Genomic DNA, 25,157 nt, shown 5'->3' with positions numbered 1-25,157 from the left:
TCACCCAGGACCTGTTTGCCTTGGGAGACCCTACCAGGGACATATAGCCCCCGACAACATAGCTCCTAGGATCACTCGGGTACTCAAACCCCTCCACCACAATAAGGTGGCGGTTCAAGGAGAGGCAATTCATTGTTGCAAATACTGTTAAAATAGAAAATGACTGGCCTTATCCTTTAACAGATTCATTTATTTAAACCTATTAACTATCAGTAACAGATCATCTTATTTGATAAAGACCTAAATACTTGGATGTTGGGATTTAAGCCAAAGTTTGCTTTGGTTAGTTTCTGTTCCTCGACTGTTTAAAAACTATAAGATAACACAGGACATTTTGTAAATGTTACCTTCCTTAAAGTAATTTTAGTGGGTATATGTAGTATTTCCATCCATCCATCCATCCATTTTCTTCCGCTTATCCGGGGCCGGGTCGCGGGGGCAGCAGTCTAAGCAAAGATGCCCAGACCTCCTTCTCTCCAGACACTTCCTCCAGCTCCTCCGGGGGAATGCCAAGGCGTTTCCAGGCCAGCCGAGAGACATAGTCCCTCCAGCGTGTCCTGGGTCTTCCCCGGGGCCTCCTCCCGGTGGGACATGCCTGGAACACCTTCCTAGGAAGGCGCCCAGGAGGCATCCGAAAGAGATGCCCGAGCCACCTCAGGTGGCTCCTCTCGATGTAGTATTTCTACAACATCAAAAATAGCATATTATGCTTACATTGTTTGTAAAATACAAAAGATTAATGTGGGAGAACACAGCTGCCTTGTAGATGTGTTGTATAGGACCAGGGTCACTCTTAAATGCTAAGATTTACAATCAATAATCAGGCACTAAAATGGAGCTCCAAACACAGATGTCTGTTGCCTCAATTCATTTGACTTTATTGCAGCATTGTTTATTCTATATAGAGCAGTTCTTTATGCAAGCAACATTCAACAACACAGCATGTATTTTACATTTCACTGGACAGATAATTAGATAGGTTAGATGTTTCCATTTGAATATTTGTCTCATTGAAGTGCAGAACATGGCCAGAGGTCAGATGTCAAATGCATACATGTATATTTAAAGTACCTAATTTTGTCTTCAGCCACTGAAGAACGTTCCCTTCAATTTGTTCGACATTGGACTACCGAAGGTGCAAGCAGGCTGAGCAGCAAGCCTTCTTTTTTCCCCAGATCTTTTCTTGTGACTTGTTGAGAGTTCCTACCTCTAAGACTTCCTCTTTTCTTCCGGCCGTGATTTTGAAGCACCTGCTGGTAAAGCCAGATAGCCTATTTCTGCCCCTTTCAAGTGATATTTGAAGAAAAAAAAAGCGCTGTCAATAAAAACACTATACAAGGTTGATAAGTCTTGTCTGTTCACTCTTAAGGAGATTAGCTGCCTTGTTTCTTCTGTGCTGTGTTGGTTTGTTGGGAACATAAGAATGTCACCAAAGACCTGTATGGTATCCAGGTTTAGGCTTCTCTAGCTGTCTCTAAGGAGAATGAAGAACTGAAGACATTAACAGCATAACTCTGGTTGTTAAAACAATTACCATCCACTGTATCAAGTCATTAAGTTAAATGGTCAGTAATTTGTTTGCTATGAAGTAATTGCACTGTATTCAATGCTGAGGGGAATCAGATAACAGCAGCCTGGCATGAGTGTTTGTTGTTTCCAGATGTTAATATGCTGTGTTCAGGATGGCATCTGCTCCCTGTGTGAGGGTTATATTTTATTGACATACAGTGTAATGTTATATTTTGTAGATGTGTCCAAAAACAGATGAAGAACTGGAGACTGTTTCTGTAGGACACAGAGTTCTCTAACAAATGTTTTTCAGGCCAGGGAAACAGTTTAGGATCAGAAGAGTCATCTGCTCTCCAGGGAGGCAGACTTGGGTTGGGCCCAGTGCACATTTCATTCTGTGCTGAACTACTGAGAACCTGGATTCAGTTTTGCTCATCAACACTTTGCCAAAGTTCTGTCCTAATGTTTGTGCACACCATAGCACGTTTGCGACAGCTTACAGTAGGTCACCCATACGACAGATGTCATGTTGCATAAACCGGTGTCGGCATCACTGACCATGGTGATGACAGAATCTGGGGCGGAAACAGATTAGACTCACGGCCTATGTCACAGATATTAATATATGACATAATGTAAGTAAATTAGATGGCTTCTGTATGGCTTCTGAGTTAAAATGGACCTGTTCAGTTTCATGGGGTTGTAATGATTTAGATTCTTTTTTCATTTTTTGTTCATGTAATTGGAAATAAGCTTTAAATCAGGAACTGGTTCAGCGTGGAGATTATTTGTGAAAATGAGAATGAGATCTTACAATTACAGGAAAAGCTCACCTGATTAAAGCTTTTGCTCTACACTGTTGCCAAGTCATGATTGTTGTTGTGGTGTGGTGCTATAAAAATAAAATTGAATTGAAAATTGAAAAGGAAATGTATTTTTGCAGGTGATGGAAACTAATACAACATGTAACCTATTTCTGCAATTGTTGAGGAAGGTAAACATCTAAATTATAACAATCTAATATTATAACAAGTAGTTTTACCTGAAATAATCAGCCAACAGTATATCACTGCATCCATATTTTCACTGCAGTAATACCGTTGTCAGCAAAATATCAATTACATCCTCTCTGCAGTGAAATGCATCATCATCATTTATTTGACAGTGATATATTAATCAGCAGAACCTTCGTCTGTTACATTTATTGAGCCTACATTAAAATGTATCCATTGCTACATTTCCTTGTGCATCTCCAAACATTCAATATGCAGGGCAGTTCCTAAATGTCCACAGCGGCTCTGGTACAACCTGTAGTTCAGAAGGAGTGTATCAAATTTCATCAGCCCGCCTGTAAATCAATCACAACCTCTGCCGCTCGATGAAGGGGGCATCGGAGTTAATGCACCAAAGGCAAGGGGCAAACCCTGACTTTCTCAGCTATTATCTGAAGCTTGGCCGAGCATGGAAGCATCTGAGTCTGGATGCCGAGGTTTTGGCTCAAGCGGCTTTGCTCTCACAGCGAGTGTGTAGCTGCTGATGCCCAGTGAGCACCTGCCACTGGAGCAGCTACTGGCTAAGTGCCTTGCTCAAGGGCACATTTGAAGGAGAGGATTATATGTTCCCTTCATCCACTGCAAGTTTTCCAGGTGTATCCGATTTAGATTAAATCATCTCTCAGTACCTTCAGGCTGCTGCTGCTGCTCTGACCTTTCAAAGTTTATGAAGTAAGGTGATTATCTTCCAACTGGTTATATGTAGTGTAAAATTGACACAGGTAATTCGTACTGTAGGCCATGTTTTATTCATAGCTCTGGAAACACTATTGCCATCTTGAAAGATACCCGTTTCCACTTTGTGTTTGCCTTGTCAATAGACAGTAATACATTTCAGCTGAAAACTACATAGTACATTCAGTTGACATGATTTCATTTTACAAAACCATTATTTTGAGATAAGCATGTAGAATTTAAATTGCAGCTGCTCTTTCATTTTTCTTTGCAGCTCTATATCAGACAAAGCTAAATGTCAAGTCTTGAGTTTATCTGTATGCTCCCAGTACAGAGGCACTCTTCTGGCTTTATTGCATTTAATAGGATTGGAGATATGTTTATTAGCTGCACGTCCTTCACTTAAAAAGAATAGTTTGCTGCATGTGGTTTTGCTTTTTATACTGTGTGATTTGTGTTGCTGTGCTGCGTACACTCTCTGACTCTAATAACCAATTGGCTCAGTGCTCTGTTGCCATGCCAGATCATTTCACCTGCTGTTGAGTAGATATTACTGTGGTGCTGATAGTAAACCACCAATCAGACAGAATTTTGACCTGATGCGCAGCTGTAAACTCCAAACAACACAATATTAATCATGTTGGACCTGATCTAGGGTAATTATCTGAAGAACTACTGTCCACAAGAGGGAAGTGTTATCACATTCATCCCCTTATTTATTCATAGCCAGCACCTTCACAGGCCCGATCCTGTTTGGTTACAACCAGAGAAAAAGATGAGCTGGCTCAGGAGTGAGTGAGGAAAGGAAGGAAGGAAGGAAGGAAAGAAAGAAAGAAAGAAAGAAGGAGGGGCCAGGTGTGTTAGTCAGCTGTCAGCGGGCTCAGGAGTGACTCAGGAGTGACTTTTGTTATTAATGTTTTGCCTTTGTACTATATACTGTACTTTTTTAAACTAAATTAGATTTAGTAATGTAATAATCATAAATGTCACTGTTTGTGTTTATGGGTTTCACTGCCTGGAAGGTGGTTCTCAAAATGTGATGTGCTGCTCTTCTGTTCACTGAACATCAATGAGAGTAGTTTAATAACTTTATAACTTCATTTTGTTTTGAGCATTTGTATTTAGGAGAAAAATTGTGATACCTGATGATATAAAAAGAAACATTTTAGAATGAACGTTCTTCATTCTGCTGCCTTTCTCACTAATGCTGATGATCACTGTGGGATTCAGTCACCTTTCTCAACATGTGGGGGAGGGAATGCTTTTCATGGAACCATTTGTTTAAGTAAACCTTTTAGTCATGAGTCACATCCTTTTCCCATCAAACAGAAGATCAAGTCTCAAGGTGTCGTGGCTCTGTGAGCCCTTGAACGGATTTGAACATACCCGCTGCTATTGTCCTCTCCCCACATTCCCACCCTGTCTTGTCCACGGATCTGTCTCTGTCCTCCCCTTTGCGCACATTTTTATCACCTTCAGTTCCAAGTGTCTTATTCCATAGACCTCTAACGTGCAAGAAAAAGTTTGAGTCACTTCCCAGTGGCTACAGGGCTGGAGGACAATCCAGGCTCCTCCCTTGCACAACGTCACTTGATCCCGATCTCTCCCAAAGCGTCAGAGAGAGTCAGCGGCACATTGTGGTGGCAGATCCATGGGGCGGTCCGAATAGCGGGGTAAAGCTACACTGTATTTCAGTCAAAAAAGAAGAAGAGAAGGGGGCGCTTCCACCATTTCCACAGTTATAGCAACTTCACCGGCCTGGTGATTCCTCCGGCTGGCAGTGGCAGCAGACAGGGACAGCCGGGAATTTAAGGACATTGAACAGGGACGGTGCCAGCAGACTATCTGTAAGGTGCTATGACTGTTTTGCAAAAGGGAGAAAAGTAAGACATTTCCCCGGAGGAACTCTCGGAAGTGCGGAAACTTCCCAGCGCAGCATCGACCGAGGACCTCCCGCCCACTTTACCTCTGAACCACAGTACTGGAAACGGGAGAGAGCGAGGGAGAGAGAGAGAGAGAGAGAAAGAGAGAGAGAGAAAGAGAGAGAGAGTTGTGCAGCCGCTGTGGTGAACGGAGCAACAAAGGCTGGATGGTGAAGAACCAACTCTCCTTCCTCTCTTCGCTTGCTGTTCCTATAAAAGACTCCATCATCTAAACAGCAGCTTTGCAGCCGCGTGGGTCTCGTTTTGAGAACCCGGTCAGGCTCGACTCAGTGCAAACTCTCCGCCTGCCAGGGAACCGCAGCAGACGTGAAATTGATGCTTTGGCACGGAGGGGCGCACGACCGATCCTCTAGTTTCGCGAAAGTCTGCTTCTGCTCAGTGAGAGAGGTAGAATAGTTGGGGCCGAAGTGGGATTTGCAGAAGTTGCATGCTTGGTCTTTGTCGTCTCGAGTGAGCCATATCAATCCACTCCTTGGCTGATCTGAGAAGATCGAGAGAGTTGAGGTGCCATGGCGATGTGTGTGGGGATATGGATACTCCTGTTGGCGCTGCACACCCAAGGTAAGCCGCAGAAAGAGACTTCAGCAGGGAATCGTCTCACACTTATCTGCTTCATTTTATCATCGCCTCCCTGCTCCGGCGTGTGCGTGTGCTGCTGCTGCTGCTGCTGCGTGATGTTTGGCATTAAGTGGGACTTGATTAATGCATGGATCGAGGAGCGACGTGATTGCCTGGTGTGCGTTTTGCAATAAGATGTGCAAATGAGTGAGAGAGAACTGGAAAGTGTCTTAAGTGTTGGGACCCAGCCCTCACAAAACGACTGCAGAATACTTATTTGGCTGCAAAATAACGAAGTTACTCGGGCAGCAGGCAGGTGGCGGTGTGTGCGAACCGTGAGGGCCAGCAGTCCCAGTTATCTCATTGTAATGGCACCTCGGAGCCACTCTTGAATGATAATTGAAACCCGCGGCCTGCTACCTCCATATTGTAAATAATCCGCATTTAAGGAGCCACTGTGTCCAAATCCTCCATCCCTCTGAACTGGCAATGAGACACAGACCTTTGCTGTTTTTAAATTCAGTCTTGATATTTTCTCAGGAAGAGTGACTCAGGGTATGGTGACATTTTTCTTTCAACAAATTGGCTCCAGTCTACTCTTTGAGAAATTGTCCTGAATACATAATAGATTTTTAGAGGCAGACAAACTGTGTGTGTGTGTGTGTGTGTGTGTTTGGACAGAGGATGTGGTGTTGAGGGGAAGGTCTGCTGGTAGATAAAGAGTGATAATTTCACATTGATCATCAGACATTAAAGCTTCCCTCATTATTTAAACATGTGCTTAATAAGTGTATTTGACTCTTATTGAAAGGAGCATCATTAAACTGGTTGTATTGACAGCCTTCTAACTGGAAAACAAAACAAGACAACAAGTGTGTGTGTGTTTGGGATCCATTATGTGGAGGGTTTTCAGGCTTAGCTGAATGTTTACTGGTTTGTTTACATCTTGGACTAGTAAATTCTGCCTGGCGCCATATTTAAAGGCAGAAATGGAAGAGGGTCAAGTGTGGTCAACAAATGTTAGATCATGTTGTAAATGAGGCTGATGTCCTCTTTTTTTTTGGCAGACTATAGAATGGACATGTTTACTTCATCTAATGCTTTGCTGATCCTACGTCAGTGACCCCCCTTTTAGTCTGTTGACAAAAGACAAATCTTTTGTCTTGGAGGCTTTGTTCACCTTGGATGAGCTACTATCAGGTTGACCTTGTTTGCAGTAAGGCTTCTTACAGTGTCATGTGTTTAAGGCTGAATATTTTGATCAAAAGCCCTGTCTGATTTACACTGAGATGATCCCTTTGCTTGTGGAGAAGATCAGGATTAACTGGTTCCCTTGGGATTCGTGGTGGATGTCCTTTGAAGCTGTTCAATCAAGGGAAATGGAAAATGTCTCAATTTCTGCTTAAAGCATCCTGGAAACATCTTATTTGAGTAAAGCAGCCTGTTATGATCCTAGTTAGACATGGCACAGATACACTTTGCTCTGATTCCTTCTTTTATTTCTGCAGTTTATTTAAAAGCAGAGTAACTGCATAATTCATTCTTTCACACATCGTCGTGAAGGGAAGGGCCTGGAAATTTTTTATTTCAGCAGTTGCTTGGACCCATTTCTTTGACACGCAAGAACAAGAATTTGATCTTTCACCCTGAGGTTAAAGGGTGTGGCTGTAAATGTCCACCCTCTTTGATGGCCTGATGGATATACAACACGTTCCAGACTCTACTCTCATTAGCCAAGCACAAACAAGTGGGAATGGCCCCAACAAATGCAAGTAGCAGCAAAGCCTGTTGCAGTTATCCATCAGGGAAACCAGTTGGAGTGCCAAATTTATAAACGGAGAGTATCCCCAACAGCTCATCAAATAGATGATCAAATAAAAGGAACACTGAGGATAATGGACCTGTGAGTAATAGCAGCAGCCCTCTTCCTGCTCCAGTATTCCAGACTGATACTTAATTGACTATGAATCGAGTTAGCAACCAGGTGCTTGTTCGTATCTTGGCTCCATCCTTGGGTCCTATGCTGTACATATAGACATCACTCTCAGCAGTGGGATAAGGAGTTTTTCCAGCTATAATTCTTCTTCTTAAATAGATTAAACATTTGGGAAATGAATGTTGAAGAGTGGAAGATCACCATCCCTGAACGCACTGTTAGAGCATCATCCCTGAACACACTGTTCGAAGAGTGGAAGATCACCATCCCTGAACACACTGTTATTCAGGACTGGAAATTGTGTGGCTGTGAATTGTAATCTTGGCAGTAAAGAAGCTGAAATCATTCTGCCGGAGACCCCTGTTGTTCAGCTGTTGTCAGTCATGTCATGCAGTCTCTTGAATGTGTTGTAGGAAGGGTTTCTATTAATATCACAACATAGAGGCCTTATTTTGTTGTTACTAGTCTTTTAATTGTGTTTATTTGCTGTTTGATTCTCCCACGATGTCCCCTGAGAGATGTCAGCCACGGGTGATGTTTCCTGTTTTGTTTCGATAGACAGCGTTATTGTTTGGAGTCTTTAGGGTTAAATGTGCAGCTAATGGCCTGATTTCTTTGCACAGGCTTGTCAACCAAACTTGACACACAGCTCATTTTGAGTCATGACGTACAGTCCCATGCTGTGCTGCTGCAGTGTGTATTTGCACTTCAGACTCATTTGAAGCACAATGAAGTCTACCTTTGTCTATGAAATGCCACGGACTGAAGCTGGATTGATGGATTGATTGGTCGAGCAGTCAGGGGGTCTGAGGACAGTTGCAGACATGTTCATAAATAGTGCTGAAATAGATGTTTGAAGTGAGACTGGGAGGAACGTGTTTCCTCACACGGGGCACGCAGCCCCTTTGGAATGTTGTAATTAGCATTTTGACTTTGCTGATATTTCCTCTCTTTTGAAGAAAACTGTAATTGCTACTTCATGGCATTTCATTTGGATGACAGTTGTGATGTAGTGAAATGGAGAGAGTCACTATGGGATTGTTGGGTCATGATAGTTTGATTGTGAATGCAAATAGCTCTGATCTTTATTCCTTTGGGGCGTCTCCGTTCGGTCCCCGCTGTGCTGAGGTGATGGATGGCGGAGAGAGCTCTGAGTCCTGGGAGACTAGCTTGAGGGGAGCTGACAGGAGATTAAGCTTCACTTTTGCTGTAGGAACTAATGGAGGCACTTGGCCACTCAAACTTGATCTTTTTAAACATTTAGCTCATTGTGGTTCTTTAACAGGTCATTTTCAAAACACTGCATGAAATGTCTCTGTAAAGTGTAGCTTCTTTTTTCCCCCCATCTGCTATGGATCTAGAAATGGAGTGTCCCTTCATTATTTGTGCCTTTGCTTCTTTTCTTTGGCAAAATATTTGAATTAGTTGAGTTTTGTTCCATACGCCACAGCACTTGATCCAAGAGACACATTCTCAGTTTTCTTTGTAAGTTCCTGATGCACATTTCCAGCCCCTGTAGTCCCTGCACAAAGGCTGCGTATCACAAAATAGATGAATAAAACATGAAGATAAGCACTGAACCTAAATAATGGAAAGGTTATGACAAAATGGAGTATTCCTTCCATGCGTGTGGAAGACGGCACATTTAGTATTAAAGACTGAATGGATGCTGAATTAACTTCACCTCTGTGATTGTTTGGAGTCTGTAGTTTATATGCAGGATTTTAATCGTGATAAGGAATCAATTGATGTTTCAAGGCCCATTGAGGAGCTTATAGCTCTTGTTCATGTCTCTGTGATGATGGCAGTTCAGATCTTATCTCAAATCATTGAATGAAGCAGTTTTAGGGAACAGGGAAGTTTAGTCACCGGCTGTCTAAGGTTACCAGATAACTTGTTTCGTCCGGACGTGCAGCTCAGTATCACATGTGGCAATGTTTGTTAGGTGTGTCTTCCTGCCCCTTTGATTCCTCACACCAGTGACCATGTTAGATCAAAATGGAAAATGCATTTATCAGCAGGCTGCAGCTGCAATTTCTGCTTTCAATCCTTGAAATTCCTCTGTTTTAACTCAAATCGCAGAATCAGCAAGGTAAGCACAAAAGAAATCAATAAAGGGGATCAGATCTCGCCCTGAGCTTTTCTGATTTGGCATTAATCTGTCGAGTCTTTTTCTTTCCATTTTGTCGATCCTTGTCAAGGGATTAACTGGTTAAATTCCTCTTCTGCTCTTAAGAATGAGAATGGAATTGACTGACTGCACTTGTTCCATATTTTCCTTGGCGTTTGTCAGAGTGCTGTTCCAGCATCTGAGGATAGGCCTATTACGCTTCCTGAGTTGATGTAAATCTTCCCTGAAGAAAAAGTAAATAATCTCACATGTTGGAGGGATTCTGACAGTCTGCACTGTTTTAATGCGTCTTGGCTTGACACTAGCATGTAGAGTTTTCCTGTTTCTTCCACAGTGCTCAGTTACTGTAGTTACAACCTACATCAGTCATTTCAGTTAAACACAAATCACGTTTATTTCCTAACTGCATCCATTCCCGGGTTTTTTCCAAGCTGCTGTGTAGAAGGAACACGGCCTTGAAATGTATGATTTTAATGTTTTTATTCAGCTGTCTTGTGTGTTTTCTGCTTCACTGGTTTAAGAAAAGGAACCATGTTGGACTCCCTTTGTTTCCTCATTGTGTCTGGGTTTACCACTGGTGCATTTAGTCATGAGCTGATCTGGGATTGAGAGAGTGGATAATTCTTGGTCTTTTCTACTAAGGCGGTATGCCTTTAAAATGAAGCAGATTTTATCAGGGCAGCTCCCACCCCTTCGTGTGACTGCCTGAACAAGTCAATTTGCAACAGGCACCTGGGCTGATGTGCCTCCATTAAAGAGCAAAGAAGTCCAGATAACCAGTCAGTGAACAACCTGCTGAGTCTGAGGATAAAGGGGAAATGGATTCTGTAAGGAAATGCAAAGTGGTAGCAGAATTGTCACCTGGCACCAGTGCTCCAGGAAAATCATCAAGCAGTGTCACAGAGAAATACGGCGTGTATTCTCTTAACTGAACGACTTGGTTTAGCTTTAAGGTTTTGTTACACTGGCTGTGTACATGTCTTAGTCAGCTCTGTAAGCCTCTTGCAGCTCTGGTTTCTTCAACTTGTTAAGGAGCACTGGGATTCATTTTAAAACTTGATGGACTAGTTGATGCACCTACTGTGTTTTCTGCTGTTTGACTCAGGTGAATTTTGTGCTGACTTGTGCAGTCTGTTGACAAGAGCTGGCCTGCTGCTCAGCCTGATACTGTCCTGGGTCACGCTCTGATATTGTTCTCACCACTGTTTTATAATTGCACTGTTAAGCTTTAAAACACTTTCATTGTTCTACATTTCTTAATATATAGTTTTAAAGCCGGAGGTTCTTTCTGCCTGCCTCAGGTATTTGAAAGAGCCATTTATTCTTTGTTTCTTTGGGGGAAGCTTGTGTTTTTGCCACTCCAACTGCTAAATAAGTGGATTTTCTTGACTGGGAGGAGCAAATTCTGATGAAAATGAAATTTTCTGATGAAATTTTTTGGGGATGTCAGACACATCAACCTATAAGACACTGGCTATTTGTACAAACTGTCTCCAATGTAAGCATCTGTACTGCCTTCAAAAACCATATGTCAATACCATTACAAGCCTTCCAGCTAAACCACTGGCTTTCTACTGACAAGAACCCCCCCAGGGGTGATGCTGAAGGAGAATATTAGCTTGCAGAACATATTTTAATGAAGACATTGAGAAATTTTCAAATTTAGCTGCAGGGTTTTTGTTACAAAAATGTTCAGAATCAGTTGTATTGCAACGTCTGTTATTGGACATTCATGCGACTCTGAGCTGATCTTTGCCAGAACTTTACATTTTTCGTTTTCACTTTCTAAAAATATTAGGAAAGCCATCCATCTATCCATCTGCTCCCCCAAACCTCCTCTCTTTCCTGCCATTGAGGACGGTGCTGAGCGTTAGCTTGGCTAGCACTTGATACAAAGGAGGTTTGTTTCATAAAGTGTTTTCCTCTTTAATGAGTGATGGTGTTCGCTTATTTAATATTCCGCACTGAATCTCTCTGGGAGCTGACTGTGCTTCAAAGCGACAGCGTGGTTGTAAATGGGAGTGGGTGGGGGGAGCAGCACCAGCAGCAGTGGTGGTGTTATGAGGAAGGGGAGGGAGGAGCTGCTTAGAAAACACAAACACAGGTTTATTTATTCTCCCTGACATATAGCTAAGCTCCCAGTGCGCTGCAGCTTGGTGCAAAGCTCCTTAGTGCCCTCGTCCTGTGCAGACAGACTAGCAAAATATGACTGATAACAGGTTAGCTCTGTGTTTGTTATATTTCTCTCTGTGCACGTCTCTCATTCATGTTTGCGCTGTTCCCTGCTGTGATCGACTCCAGAAATAATAGCTCAGTTCAAAAGCATTCCAGTTGCTTATATATGAACATTTCTGATAATATTTAAGCTATTATTTGTTCCCTTCACCTGTGCAGCAGCTGAGACGACGGCTTCCCAGTGCTTGTCATTACAGTGAGATTGAGGTCATCACACGAGAGGTAGAAATTCTTTTTTTTTTAGTGCACATGGTTTAACATTGCTGCAAATGAGATGAAGATAAACATAGCAATGCTCTGCAGTTTGGCATTGATCCTTCCATTTTGTTAGTAGGGTCTATGCCAAAGCAACTAATATATGGGCTGCTATTGATCTCCCAGTTTTTAAGCCTGGCTGAATTTCACTCCAGTGTTTTCAGCAAGTCAGGTGTGCCGAATGCTCTCCAGCCTCTTCCTGTGTATCCTGTCTTTTTAAAAATGGCATCACAGTGCATTTGACTATAGGTTCTGGATTTAAATGTATGTGTGTGTGTATGTGTAAAAGAGGTAGGTGGGTGAGTAAGTAATCTAATAGCCTCACATCAGAGCGGGGAAAGGGTTGCTGTTTATCCCTTTATCTCAAGCTGTAACAGACTGGGTCTGTGTTAGCACTGCACCTGTTTAAAATATTGACTTGTATGTATAAAATCAAAGCTGCAGGGAATGGCTGTGCCGTGCTTAAACTATATTTACTCCTTTAAATGCAGTACAACAACTACAGTAGCCTGTATCATAAGCCAGTAAGAAGAAAACAAAGGGAACATGCATTAAATTTTGTTCTTTTCACACTTGACATTTATTAGGAGCAGCTTATAAGAACATGGACCAAAGGGACTCATACTCATAAATACAAGATGTACACGTACAGTACCCTCCAGACCTAAGGTCTCCATCACTGAAAGTACTGTGCACACAGAGCCGCTGTACTGTCCCTGATGCATTATTTTAAGGACTGTCTAGCTAGAAAACATGCCTTCCTCATGATGACCTCCTGCTGTACCTTTCTGTCCTCGAGCCTCTCCACTGTTATGTACAATAAGCTCTGATATACTGTGATATATCAGCTAACATTTATTGCTTTTCACAGGAACAAATGATCTAAGCAAGGGTTTTGGCTAGGTTACATCAAATTAGTTTGAGGCTACAGGAAAGATACAGTATGTCTGAGGCAGGATATTGTACAGATGCAGAATACATTATGAAAGATCACAACGAATAAAAGATAGAAGTGGATTTCAAATGGAAAACAATTAAAAATGTATACAAAATAAATTAAGGTCAACTTTAAATATAAATGCAACCTATAAAAATTTTATTGCTGCAGTTTATTTCACTGCATTCCCTATTTTGTCAGAATATATGGTGAGAGCAGTATTTCTTCTACAGATTGTGTTCATCTGCAGCTGTTTTGCATTTCCATAATTGATTATTGTTGGAGAGAGAGTGCCTCCTGGTGAGCCCTGTTCCTAAGTGTCAGACAGAATGAGCACATGTTCACTGATGTTTTTTCAGTTGATCTTCCTGTCACAGCAGCGCATGGCAGCTGAAATACAGGGCTTCGTTTAAAAAAAAAGGGCAGCATGGTAACTAAAGTAAGACTTTAGAAAATAAAGAAAACTTTGGTTGAGGTTGTAGAACGATCCAGATCATCGTTAAACTTGATCTGCCTGCTAGTTGGCATTGACATTTTGCCTGGGTTACTTTTTAAAATAGAGAGTAATCATTTCTTATGCAGAATAACATATAACAGGCCTGCTGCACCCCTCAGCCACCTCTCTCCTCCTCCTCACTTCTTCTTGCGTCTTCCAGCTGACTAACTTTGCCAGGGGTTTCCACATGGGAGCTCCCAGTCTGGCAGCATACGTTTTTCTTGGCTATGAGTTTGCAAGTTGAATTAACTAGTCAGGAATCTGGAGAGGGCTTTGATACCAGTAAAGGAATCACGCGGGGCCATTTTGTAGTTCACAGCAATTGTCAGCCAAGCCATGAAGATGCCAAATGTCACATCAGGCAAGAGAAACAGAAGGTTGGGGGGTCAAGGGTTCCCCCTCTCCCGCCCACATGTCGAACATACAAGTTACAGCATTTATATGATGATAAGTTATGCAGATATAAGTGGCAACAAGAACACCCACTCACTGACCCTGCACCCTCATTGTCTCACAGGAGGAGAAAGCGAACACTGCATTTTCCTCTCTTTTATTGAGTTGAATTTCTTCTCCCACTTTAACCACGTGTTCGGTACAGCACGAGAACATTAAATGCTTATTTGAGAGAGATGCAGGGGCATGCAGCTGTTCCCATCACTCTGTACTTTGTTGGCATTATGAAACTGAAAATAGAAGCTAAAGAGCAACAAAAGCTGGAATAAGAAATCTGATTTAGAGGCAATTTAATAAAACCCCAAATCAGAAAAGTTAGGACGGTGTGTAAAATCTAAATTAAAACTGAAAATAGTGCTTTTTTTTTAAATCATCTGTGTCCTGTATTACAGCACATTATTTGATGTGATACCTCATCAATTATATTATTTGTTCAGAACACTCACTTCAAGTCTGATGCCTGCAACACATTTCAAAAAAAGTTGGGATGGTTGCATTTCAGGGCCTGTGATGAGGCAAAACACTGAAATGTTGGTTCCATTTGAAACAGGTGATTGCTTCATGATTTGGTACAAGAGTGGCATCCAGGAAAGGCCGAGCCCTTTAGGAGCAAAGAGGGGCCGGGGCCTGCCAGTTTGCCAACATATGTGTGAGAAAATTATTGAAATACTTAAAAACAATGTTCCTCAAAGAAAGATAGGAAGGGATTTGGATACATCACCCGTTAAGGCACATAACATAATTTAAAAGATTCAAGAAATCTGGGAGGAATTTCAGTGTGTAAAGGGTAAGGGTGCAAGCCTCAGCTGGATGACCGTGCTCTCTGATGGCACTGCATCAAGATTCGTCACTCTTCTATAAGTGATATAACCACATGAGCTCAGGATGACTTTGGTACACCTGTGTCAGGCTCTACAATACAGGGTTCCATCCATAAATGGCACTAAACTGTACTGTGCTAAAAGGAAGCCCTATGTCAACAGTGTTGAGAAGTCCAGTCGACTGCTCCTGGCTCGGAGGCATCAGGTATAGACCATCACACAGTGGAAACGTGTACTGTGGTCAGACCAATCAGTATTTCAGGTATTTTTTAGAAGGAACGGATGCCGTGTGCTCCGGAACGAAGACGAAAAGGGCTATCCAGACTGTTACCAGCAAGAAGTCCAAAAGCCAGGGTTTGTCATGGTCTGGGGTTGTATCAGTACCCTTGGTGAAGGTAACTAACACTTCTGTGATGGCCCCATTAATGCTGGAAAATACATAGAGAGCCTGCAGCAACATGTGCTGCCTTCAAGACGCCATATTTTCCAGGGACACCCATGGATATTTCAACAAGGCAATGCAAAACCTCATACTGCACATTACAAACAATGAGGTATCACATCACATAATGCGCCGCTGTGTTGTTTTCAGTGTGATACAGGACACAGATGATTTACACATCACTACTTTCAGTTTTAATTTTGATTTTACATACCATCCCAACTTTTTCTGATTTGGGGTAATACTACAACAAGCTCCTTAAAATACCTTCCGTTTTATGACCTGCAGACTCAGGTTGCCAAGTTTTAAATTGTTCTGTGGAAAGTGTTTAAGGATTTTGCCTTCCTTCCTAAACTGTGGGTGGGTGGTAAAATGTAAAGAGGAAGAGGGGGAATGGAGATTTACAAGTGGACTCTGCAGGGGATGGTAGCTTGCACAGGGTCATGCTGTTACTGAATGAGTCTTTGTTCCGAGGGTGATTCTAGTTTACCTTGAAATAGTGTTCTTGGCCGACGTTCTGTTGAGGCACGTTGGGGCTGCTTGCTAGAAGAAAAGGCCTGTGCAAATCAAAGTTAATTCAGTTTTTCCCTGCTCATTAGCACTTTTTTTCTATTTGAATGAAGGAAGCCAATAGACCCCCCCAAAACCAGCTCATGTTCTCCATTAATGCTATTTTCAACAATCGTGTTTCCTGTTGCGTGATTGTAAGAATATTTTGAAACAGAGTAAATTAAATTAAAAGCTTCATGATGTGTTAAAGATCATATTGTCTGCTAAATTAGTTTAAGTAAAGGCTTTCTTAATTTGAGTAATGAGTGATTCAGAAGCTCAATCACATCGCCCAAATCAAGACGAAATGGAAGTCTCATGTTTCAATAGACCACTCAAGACATGATGAAAGTAGTCGAGGGATGAAACTGATTGGATTTGGCCCACAGCGCCAAAGGTGTGTTTCATCCCAGCTGATGGTGAAATTTTGGTTGATCTGGAAAACAAAAAGTAATTCCTAGAAGAGCGAGTGGCGCTCCAGTGGAGGTAAGAACGGGGTGGGGGGGTGGTTGTGCATTGCATTATGTGGGCTATAAAGAGTTAATCCTGCTGGTTGGGTGGTGGCCTGTGCTCATGTAATTCTGCTGGAAGTTTTTCTGGCCTTTCACTGTTGGAGAGATTCAGTGCATGAGATTTGGGGGCTGCCTGGTTGGTGTGGGGTGGATGTTTGTTTTTGCAGGGAACACCAGGTATAGAGTGCACTGAGGCATGAACATAAGTGTGCGTGCGCGTCTTTCAGTGCGCAAATACATACGTCTGAGCGCAGGCCCGAGGCAGAGGCAGCTTCACGTTGGCTGCCCTGCTCCCTCCTGGTCCTGACCCACTTTCTTTTCCCCATTTGTGCTTCCTCTTTAACTGCCGCGCGGCACACTGAGGCCATCTGCTCAACTGAGGCCTGTCGCCATGGAGATGCTGGGAGGCTTTTCGGATTTGCTGTGGACTGACCGGCAGGGAAATGGAGGTCAGGGAAATGGGGGCAGGGTGCTGGACAGTCACAGGGGCATCAGAACAGTGTCATGAGATTCTCATTTGGCAGTGTAATAGCACACCTGTATGATCCATCTGAAACAGATGCAGTCAGACCCTCTCACATTCTGAGAACTGTATGTTGTAAAACACATTTCTCTAGAAAGTCATCTTGCTAATCCAGAAACACAGAACTTGTTGGATTAGGTGGATTTTTCTGGGCTCCAACAGCAGTGTAGAAGGTTGCATACCGAACATGAAAGTTTCATCAACAGTTTTTGTCTTTGTGTCCAGAAGGGGGAAGTTTCCTGAATATTACACATGTAACTGTTGCACATATAGACAAAAGACTATTTGTCTGTGTTAAGACTACTGTTGCCTCAGTCTAATGTGTATTTCTTGTCGTCCTGCTATGATCATATTGAGCTGTATTCCTTGATCCTCGTGAGTGTCTTTGTGGTTTTTTTGCTGCTCCTGCTTATTTCCCTTCCAGTGACATGCCTCAGTGAAAAGCAGTTGTGCTGTGTTTCCAATTAACACTCAGGCATATTTCAGAGCCAGGTCACCACTTGCCCCTCAGTCTGTCAGCTGCACTTGCACTAAGCATGCCCTGTGTCTTGTTTAAACAGTAAAATATTCCATACTGGTTCCACGGGATCATTTGGCCAAACAGGCAGCAGTGGACTTTTCTTTTCCACAGGAGAATGTCTTATTTAAACAGCTCTAATGGAGTCTTGGTATTGACCTCTGGCACGTGCATAATGCTGAGCTTTGGGAGAAACTCTTTATATCTACTCTTTTAAAGGTCTGTATTGGTAGCCATCATTTGTGAAGTGCCATTTATAGGTCAGTGCCTCATTAGTAATCTGGCGGAGTTTGGATCAGATGCAGCTGCTGTTTTCTCTGTGTCACTGAGCTGAAACCATTTCTACTTTGAACTTCAGAGCAAAGCCACAAGGTTCAGTTGCACTTATGCAGAACCTGCCATCATTTAGTTAAAAATTCAGGGCTTATTTCATTCTGGAGCTAAAATAAATGATTCATTATATTGGTTAACGTCTTCATTAGCTTTTCAAATAGTTTAATGAGAAATGTCAAAGTTGACATGTTCAAATTGTACATTTTGCTTGAATAACAGTAAACAAAGCAGCAAATCTTAGCAAGTCTCTGAGAAGCTGGGAACCGATCGCTTGGTATTTTTGCCTAATGAATGGCTTCAGTGATTAATAAATTATTCAGATCATTGCTAATTAGCTTTCAGTGATCAACTTTGATTAGCTGGCACATTGTTGCAGCGCCGTTGCTACCTTCAGACTACTCATGGTTTCAGCCGGTGCCTATGTGAGCAGAAACGCAGTCAGCATGTTGTGCAGACAGACTAAACTGGCAGCAGGTGTAGCCTCCTCTATGAAATTCTACTATGTGGTGTCTGAGTTACAGTGTAGATTGCCTAACAAGAGTCAACCCTCCTACAAAGGCTGTCAGAATTCACCGACTTTGATGCCGTCACCATCTGCATAGATGTCTCCGACAGCTTATTCTGCTCCTCCATCACTCGCCGGTGACAGAGTAACACAGGAGGTTGTGACAGCAGAAAAGGTAGCTCTGTCAAATTAAACTCCAGCGAGCACTGATCTCTGAGCTGCCCAAATGTACAGTCAGAGCTGAAGTTAACAAGACAATGTACCCGGTCCCTGTAATTGGACAAGGCCCTTTTCAGCAGTATGATAAGATAGAGAAGCTCTCAGTCGGCCGGCTCTGCAGACAAGGTCATGATGGTGAGTGCTGGGTCTGTTTTTGCTACCATGCCCTTCGTCCCATCACAGCTTATCCAGCTGCTACCGTGCAGGGGTGGGGTGAGAACTGCTGTGCTTTGTGGGCATCTCACTAGATTATGTGCTTGGAGAGATTAATCAAATCTTGTGATGCTATGCTGTGAAAGAGTGACCAAGTTTTATCCCGTCAGTCTTGCCAACATATGCCCCCAACGCTGGGCTAAACATTGTATTTATTTGTTCTTCCTGTCATTGCCAAAGGGGCAACACATTCATAGTTTGACATGAGCCAATGCAGCGATGGGAGACGAACAGTCTTTCCAAAGGATTATGTCACGGTGGAGCACTGTGGATGGACCTCGTTAGCTGTAGTGATTTTCATAGTCCTTGTTGTGCCAAACTCCTGATTGCAGTTTGAATGGAAGCCACAGTGAAGGAGGAGTCCCAGTCACCCCTCCTCAAGTCCACATGCTGACTCGACAGTGGTGCCTTTTGATTTGTTTAACAGGGAACGCCTGCCTCTCTCTGGGCTTTACTGCTGCTTTTAGTATCATCCAACTCCAAATTCTCTTCTGTAGCCGTGTCCATGGCGGTTTGTGCTCAGAGACTGACTCTAAAAAGAATTTCAGTCCGTTTTAATGGACAGCAGGAGGAAGAAAGACTGTTCACTATTCAGCAGAATTCTATCCACTCCACTATTCAACACTATATTTATTTATTTACCATCCTGATGCCATTTGGGTCTGCTCTATCCCTGGAGAGGAAAATGCATTAAGCCACTCACTGTATTTACCTGTTGTGAATTGATGCTGATGTGTGAGGGCAGGCCGGAGGATGGGAAATTGATCATTGGTGAATGAGTGTCGGGGGAATCCAGACATCCACAACTGCTTTTCACGCTTTGAGCTTGGAGAATCCACCAAGCAGAAACTTGGAGCCACTTGAGAATACAACTACTTACTACATAGATTAAGACATTGCAGTTTGTTCAGGCACATGCACTTCAGTGCTGTACTTTATTTGATTGTACAGGATAATTGATTCACCCTGCTTGTTTGTACCTCCGAGGTTATTATAACTCGTTGTAAACCCAAACATTGCCAGAATCAGGGTAGTGAACCCTGATACATTTGTTGATGTGTTTCCTCTAACATACGAAAAAATGGCAACGTGCTCACGCAGTGTGAAATTCAGGCTATTCCCCAAGTTAAAATAAAAGTATATGTTTGGAAATAATTGGATGATTGTAGACTGGCAGAAACGAGAAATTACACCTAATAAAATAAGCAATATTTGCTGTAGTCCTATAAACATTCAAATGCAATAGTAATTTGCAGTGGTAGCATTTCCCTGCATAAAAGCTGACCTTTTCATAATTTCTCGATCGCTAGACTTTTGCCAGAGATAAAAACGATTTTTCCACTGCATCAAAAAGCACTGTACAGAATACTGTCTTGTGTTTCATAGTGTATTAGTAGAATCTGTCTGATTTTCTGAGTGACAGTCGTGCGTTTGCAAGGTAATCCCTGGAGCAAAGATCTGGTTTATTTAACATTTACAGAAAACGCATCTCCAAAACTAAGCGCAGCTACGAGTCTGTATTCTGCAAATACAGATTGAATAATGAATGATATCCTTTTAAAATTACCTGCAAGATAAACAAAAGCCAGGAATGAAAGGCTCACTAAGTGCCTTTGAGGTTTGCCTTCCCACACACCTCGAACAGAGTTCTCATCTTACTTTTTTTGCCTTTTGAAAGACCTGCAGAAAATCAGGAGAACCTGTGAAAACTACTATTAAAGGCTATGTTATACTTTGAATTAAAGGCATTACAAGGATGGGTAGCAGGATCTCCCGGGCATGAATGAGCCCTTTGTGCTGCATGTGTAGACTCATTTGTTTCGCTCGTCTAGATGTAGAGAGTACTGATTTTCGTGTGGTGGATGTGAAAGTACACTTTATGAATAACGAGAGGATTACAGGCATTACAGTTTCATGATAATTCAAGTTTATTTGAGTCCACATAATTGTCGATTATTTCTCAGTCTTTGTAGGAGTCTAAAACGTGTTCCCGCAGGTTTACTGCCTGAGTAGGCAGGCTGCATTTGCCTTTTTAAAATTGCCAAGACATTATTGTAAATCAAATTTTTGCTTGGTAAAAACAAAGCTTTAATTAAAAATTTAAATTTGCATGCTGGATTAATGTGCATGTTTTGGTGCTGTTGCTTTTTACAGGCATTAAAAGTTAGGACTAATATCATTGTGTGGCTCATGCTTCTCTCAGTCAGGTAACGTGGCCACAGGCAGCTGAGATGGCTTCTTCTACTAGTTTAATCAATTAAAAGTATTTAATTAATATTCTTGACTGGTTATGCTATTCAGATTATTCATCACCATGACTCAAACCTTAGATTTATGATTAATATGTATAGGAGATGGTCAGGAGCTGTCAGTCTTATGAATCAGCAAAGAGCCAGTTGATGTGCTATAAATCAAACGCTGAGCAGGAAGAAATCCCACCAAGATGAATAAAAAGGATCCAAGTAGAAATGTGTAACCTTTCTGCAGGACTTGGTGATTTATTAGTACAAAGCTGTTTGCTCCTCCCACTGCTATTCTATGTTTTAAGTACTGGAGGAAATGAATGTGTCCAAAGGGCTGAATGAACTCAGGCACGATGACCACAACTCATGCATTATAATAGTGTGTGCGTGTGTGTGCAGGCTTCTCCTCTTTGCTTCACACACACACACACACATTGGTGAAGTACTACTATACTATAAGAGTGTGTGTGTGTGTGTGTGTGTGTGTGTGTGTGCAGGCTTCTCCTCTTTCATGCAGAGTTGCTTCACACACACACACACACATTGGTGAAGTACTACTATACTGTCCGGTCCCTCAGAGCGTGATTGCATGTGTGGAAGTATTTTTAGCAGCACACGTGCACACTGATGTCTGTGTCTCCAACACAATGTGTCAGGACGACATCGCGTTAAGGATGCAGTCAGATGGTCCTTGATGCTTCACCCAGAGCTCTGCAGAAGGGATGTGTTTGTACCCAGCACGGGGGGGGGTCACGTGTTGACCTCATTGTGTGCACGAGCAAGTGCATTCTGCAGCATCAGTGAGCAGCTCCCCTCCACATAATGAGAAAGTGACTTATCTCAGCGCTTATAGCTAATTGATTGATTCCATGGCACAAATATCCAGACAGAAACATTTTTTTATTCCCTCAAGTCGCTTAGAGAGGCAGAGGAAGCAGTGAAAAATGAAAATGGACCCCTGCTTTGAAAATGGAAAGATTTAATAATTTTATCCCTAGAAAGGAACTGACACGCTTTATTACTCTTTGCTTCACCACCCCCGCCCATCCCTCCGTGCTAGAGTAGTACTGCAGTGCTATGGAAAAAGCACATTGCAATGAAAAGAAAAGCACATTGCTCCTTCATAAACCCCAAGGTTAATGTCTTATTTACAGGCTCCAGCCCCTACAGTTGACAAGTTTGGCTCAGATTTCTCTGTCTTTTTGAGACAGTGCAGGCAAAGGTGATCCAAAACAGGCAGCCCCATCTTCCGCTGTCTTCCTCTCCGTGTCATAGCCTTACACAAGTCCCATATCCACCTTCCAGGACCTTCAAAGAGGGCAGCTGGCCTGTTTTCCTCACCGGTACATTAACCCCTGCAGCCTGTGCTGCTTCGCTTGAGCACAAGCTGGCAGAAGAAAACAAAGCTAGCATGCCAGGGGGTTAATCACACTCATCTAGAGGTCTGCTCCGCTGATGCCAGGTGTGTCACACTCAAAGGATACTTGGCTTTCTTTTGTTGCTGCTTTTGACCTCTGCCTTCCACACCCTATGCAATATGTGTTTGTCAGTGGGTTAACAAAGAAGTACTGCAAGTACTGCAGAGCGGGGAGGAAGTAAGTTAAGTTTTCATTTTTCAGAAAAAGTGAAGTGAAAGACCTCAAATATTTTTCTTTGGTTCTGGCCAAAGCTCTTCAAATGGCCGAGCTATACAAATTGACAATAACAAAATACCACTGTAGCCGGAGGGGAATTACAGCGTGCCTTGAATTTATTTCAGAAATCTGTGTCATTACTTTGTGTCAAAAGTTGTGGTTGGCCTCAGTGATTGTGTTTTTGAATAGAACTTTGTGACATTTGATTTCTTATAGTGTACCAGCATGTGATCATTCTGTCTTTGAGTGTTCCACAGCACACCAGAGCTGCATACATTCATTTTTGTAAGAAAAGAAATACTTATTCCTTCTCCTTCACTGATCTGTGACATTCACATTGTAACTTAGATGGTATTGCTTGTGACAGATTGTAGTCGAGTAAAGGCAGACTTGTCCATCAATATGTCAGTGAGATTTTCTATTATATTGGATCTTGGCAGTATATTGACTTTATTTGCATTTGTAAGCAGCAGGAAGATGAATTTATTCCTTTAAAAGGGCATTTTAAATGAGTTTTGGCAAGTTTAGCTCATCTGAGAATGAGGTGATATATAGTAAAGACCATCAAGGTTGTCTCTTGGTCTTGTATTGTCACAAAACACAATGTGGAATTTTCCAGGCTGGTGTTTCCTCAGTTAAATTCTTGTTATGTCTGTTATATGCTTATCGTTTCTCTCAGTTCCCACCCAGTGATGCATTTGTGTGGTAAAATGCCAATTCCCTCTTTTGAATGCGTCTCCTAAGACACAGCTGCCTACTTAGATAGCTAATGCCTCTGTTTTGTGCTGCAGCGCTGTGAACCGAGTGTGGCGTGATGGCATTTGTTCTTTCTGCCCAAGGCCCGGTCTGTCATTGTGGATCAGGCCAGCCAGCGCCCGTGACTCACACATGAACCTTCTGGGTGCTGCAGCTTACAGAGAAGACACAGGAGTCTAACATTCAGCACCCAGAAATACACATGCCCATGTGATGGAGGGAAATGGGGAGATTTTAGTGACGTTGGTGAATATTTTGACATCGCAGTAGCTGAGGCTGCACAGCTATTTTCACAGTGCTAAAAGTGCCTTTTTCTCTCTGCATCTTTGGCGCTAAGCAGTCGATTCTGATGATTTGTACTGCATTTGCCAGAGTTCCCTCTGCAAGCAAACAGCATGTCCAGCTCTGTGGCATCTGCTTCCTTGGATTTTCTGTTTATTTAGTTGATCTGTTTAGGCATTTGGCCTTTTCTGTGTCTGCTCAGTCACGGTGCTGCTCATGTTAACCCCCCCACCCACAGTTCTTCTGTTTATTTTCAGCCATTGTTTTCTGTTCTTGCAGACTTGAACCACATCACTATCTGGGCTGCAGAAGATGCTTTCCCACAAGTGAAGCAGCATTTAAAACTGTAAATGTTGTAAATGTAAACTCTGTCATGTCCCAGCGTGTGTTGGTATTTAACACATTAATGATTAAGAAGAGTGATGCAAACATTTACATAAATGAAATGTCAGAAATAATAACTTGAACCTACGTCCCTGGGACATTTAGTGATGGTACCAGGTTTCTGTTTTCACTCCCTTTTTCTGCCACTCTGCTTCCTCTGATGGCTTCATCTACCACACTGACGGTATTTTCAGAACCTTATCCATCAACAGATGTCAGGGAGACAGTAGCACTGACAGCAGCAGTGGTCATTATATAACATCGTCTATCATCCTCAGCCCTGTGTTCAGCATCCTGTCTCACACGGGGGCTGGCAGCCAGTGCGAGGGTGGCATTCTGTTTGATAGGCCAGTGCAGATGTTAAATGACAGTGACACAAAGAGGGGCCCCGCCACGCAGGTCCTGACAGAGCTGATCTCCATACAGAAGAGGCTTGACTTAAAGGCCCAACTCAAAATCAAATTACAGCACAGCTCTCGACACCTCTTTGGCTTGGTTTTGATGTTTGTAATTTCCCGGGATAGGAAACACTTTTGTTCCCTGACTCTGACTTCTGAATGTCAAATTGGGATTGACTTTGAAGATCTGGTTTCTTTGCCATTGTGTGACTTGAAAATTGTAGTCATCAAGTGTCTTTGTGTTGAAACAGCTTAAAGAATGAGATTGAGCTTTGAAGGATTTATCTGTCGTTTGTTTTGCCGCTGAACCATTAAACTTGACAAGATTCTACTACAACTTCTCAGATATGCAACACCAACCGTGTGTCTTGTGGCATTGTCCTAGGGGCTAAAAACAGAACCATTGTCTGTTGTCTTATTGTAGGTCACCCTGAATTAAAGCATTTGTCAAATGCCTCAGGAGTTAATGTAATGATAATATGCATTATGGTGGTTCAGTTTATGTTCTTTCCATTTTCTGTGATGCCCTGGAGGAGAACTGCTGCTCTAAACCTTGTGTTAAAGAAGTGAATAAAGAGCACGTCCATATCTGCAGCCATCGGTGTTGTAGGGCTACGGATACATACGCTCATCAAATTACACACTC

The 25,157-nt window shown here is 42.5% G+C and overlaps 1 protein-coding gene across 6 annotated transcripts in view; it reads left to right on the top strand.

The window, feature by feature from the left end:
* The window catches only part of nectin1b (nectin cell adhesion molecule 1b), a 210,704-nt gene that overhangs the window by 58,229 nt on the left and 127,318 nt on the right, over positions 1-25,157 (top strand). For 2 of the 6 annotated variants that reach the window (XM_020614716.1, XM_020614718.1), the window contains exon 1: positions 4,693-5,740. The exons of 1 other annotated variant lie outside the window; for it this stretch is intronic. In XM_020614716.1, coding sequence (XP_020470372.1) covers positions 5,689-5,740 — 52 coding nt within the window. In that variant the 5' untranslated portion in view covers positions 4,693-5,688. Of the gene's footprint in view, positions 1-4,690; positions 5,741-25,157 lie in introns of those variants that run through there. 3 more of the 6 variants (XM_020614714.1, XM_020614717.1, XM_020614719.1) reach the window with 3 other exon arrangements.

Source organism: Monopterus albus, unplaced genomic scaffold (assembly GCF_001952655.1).
Source record: "Monopterus albus unplaced genomic scaffold, M_albus_1.0 scaffold150.1, whole genome shotgun sequence".
Taxonomy (NCBI): Eukaryota; Metazoa; Chordata; class Actinopteri; order Synbranchiformes; family Synbranchidae; genus Monopterus; species Monopterus albus.
This window is presented reverse-complemented; position numbering and strand designations above follow the sequence as displayed.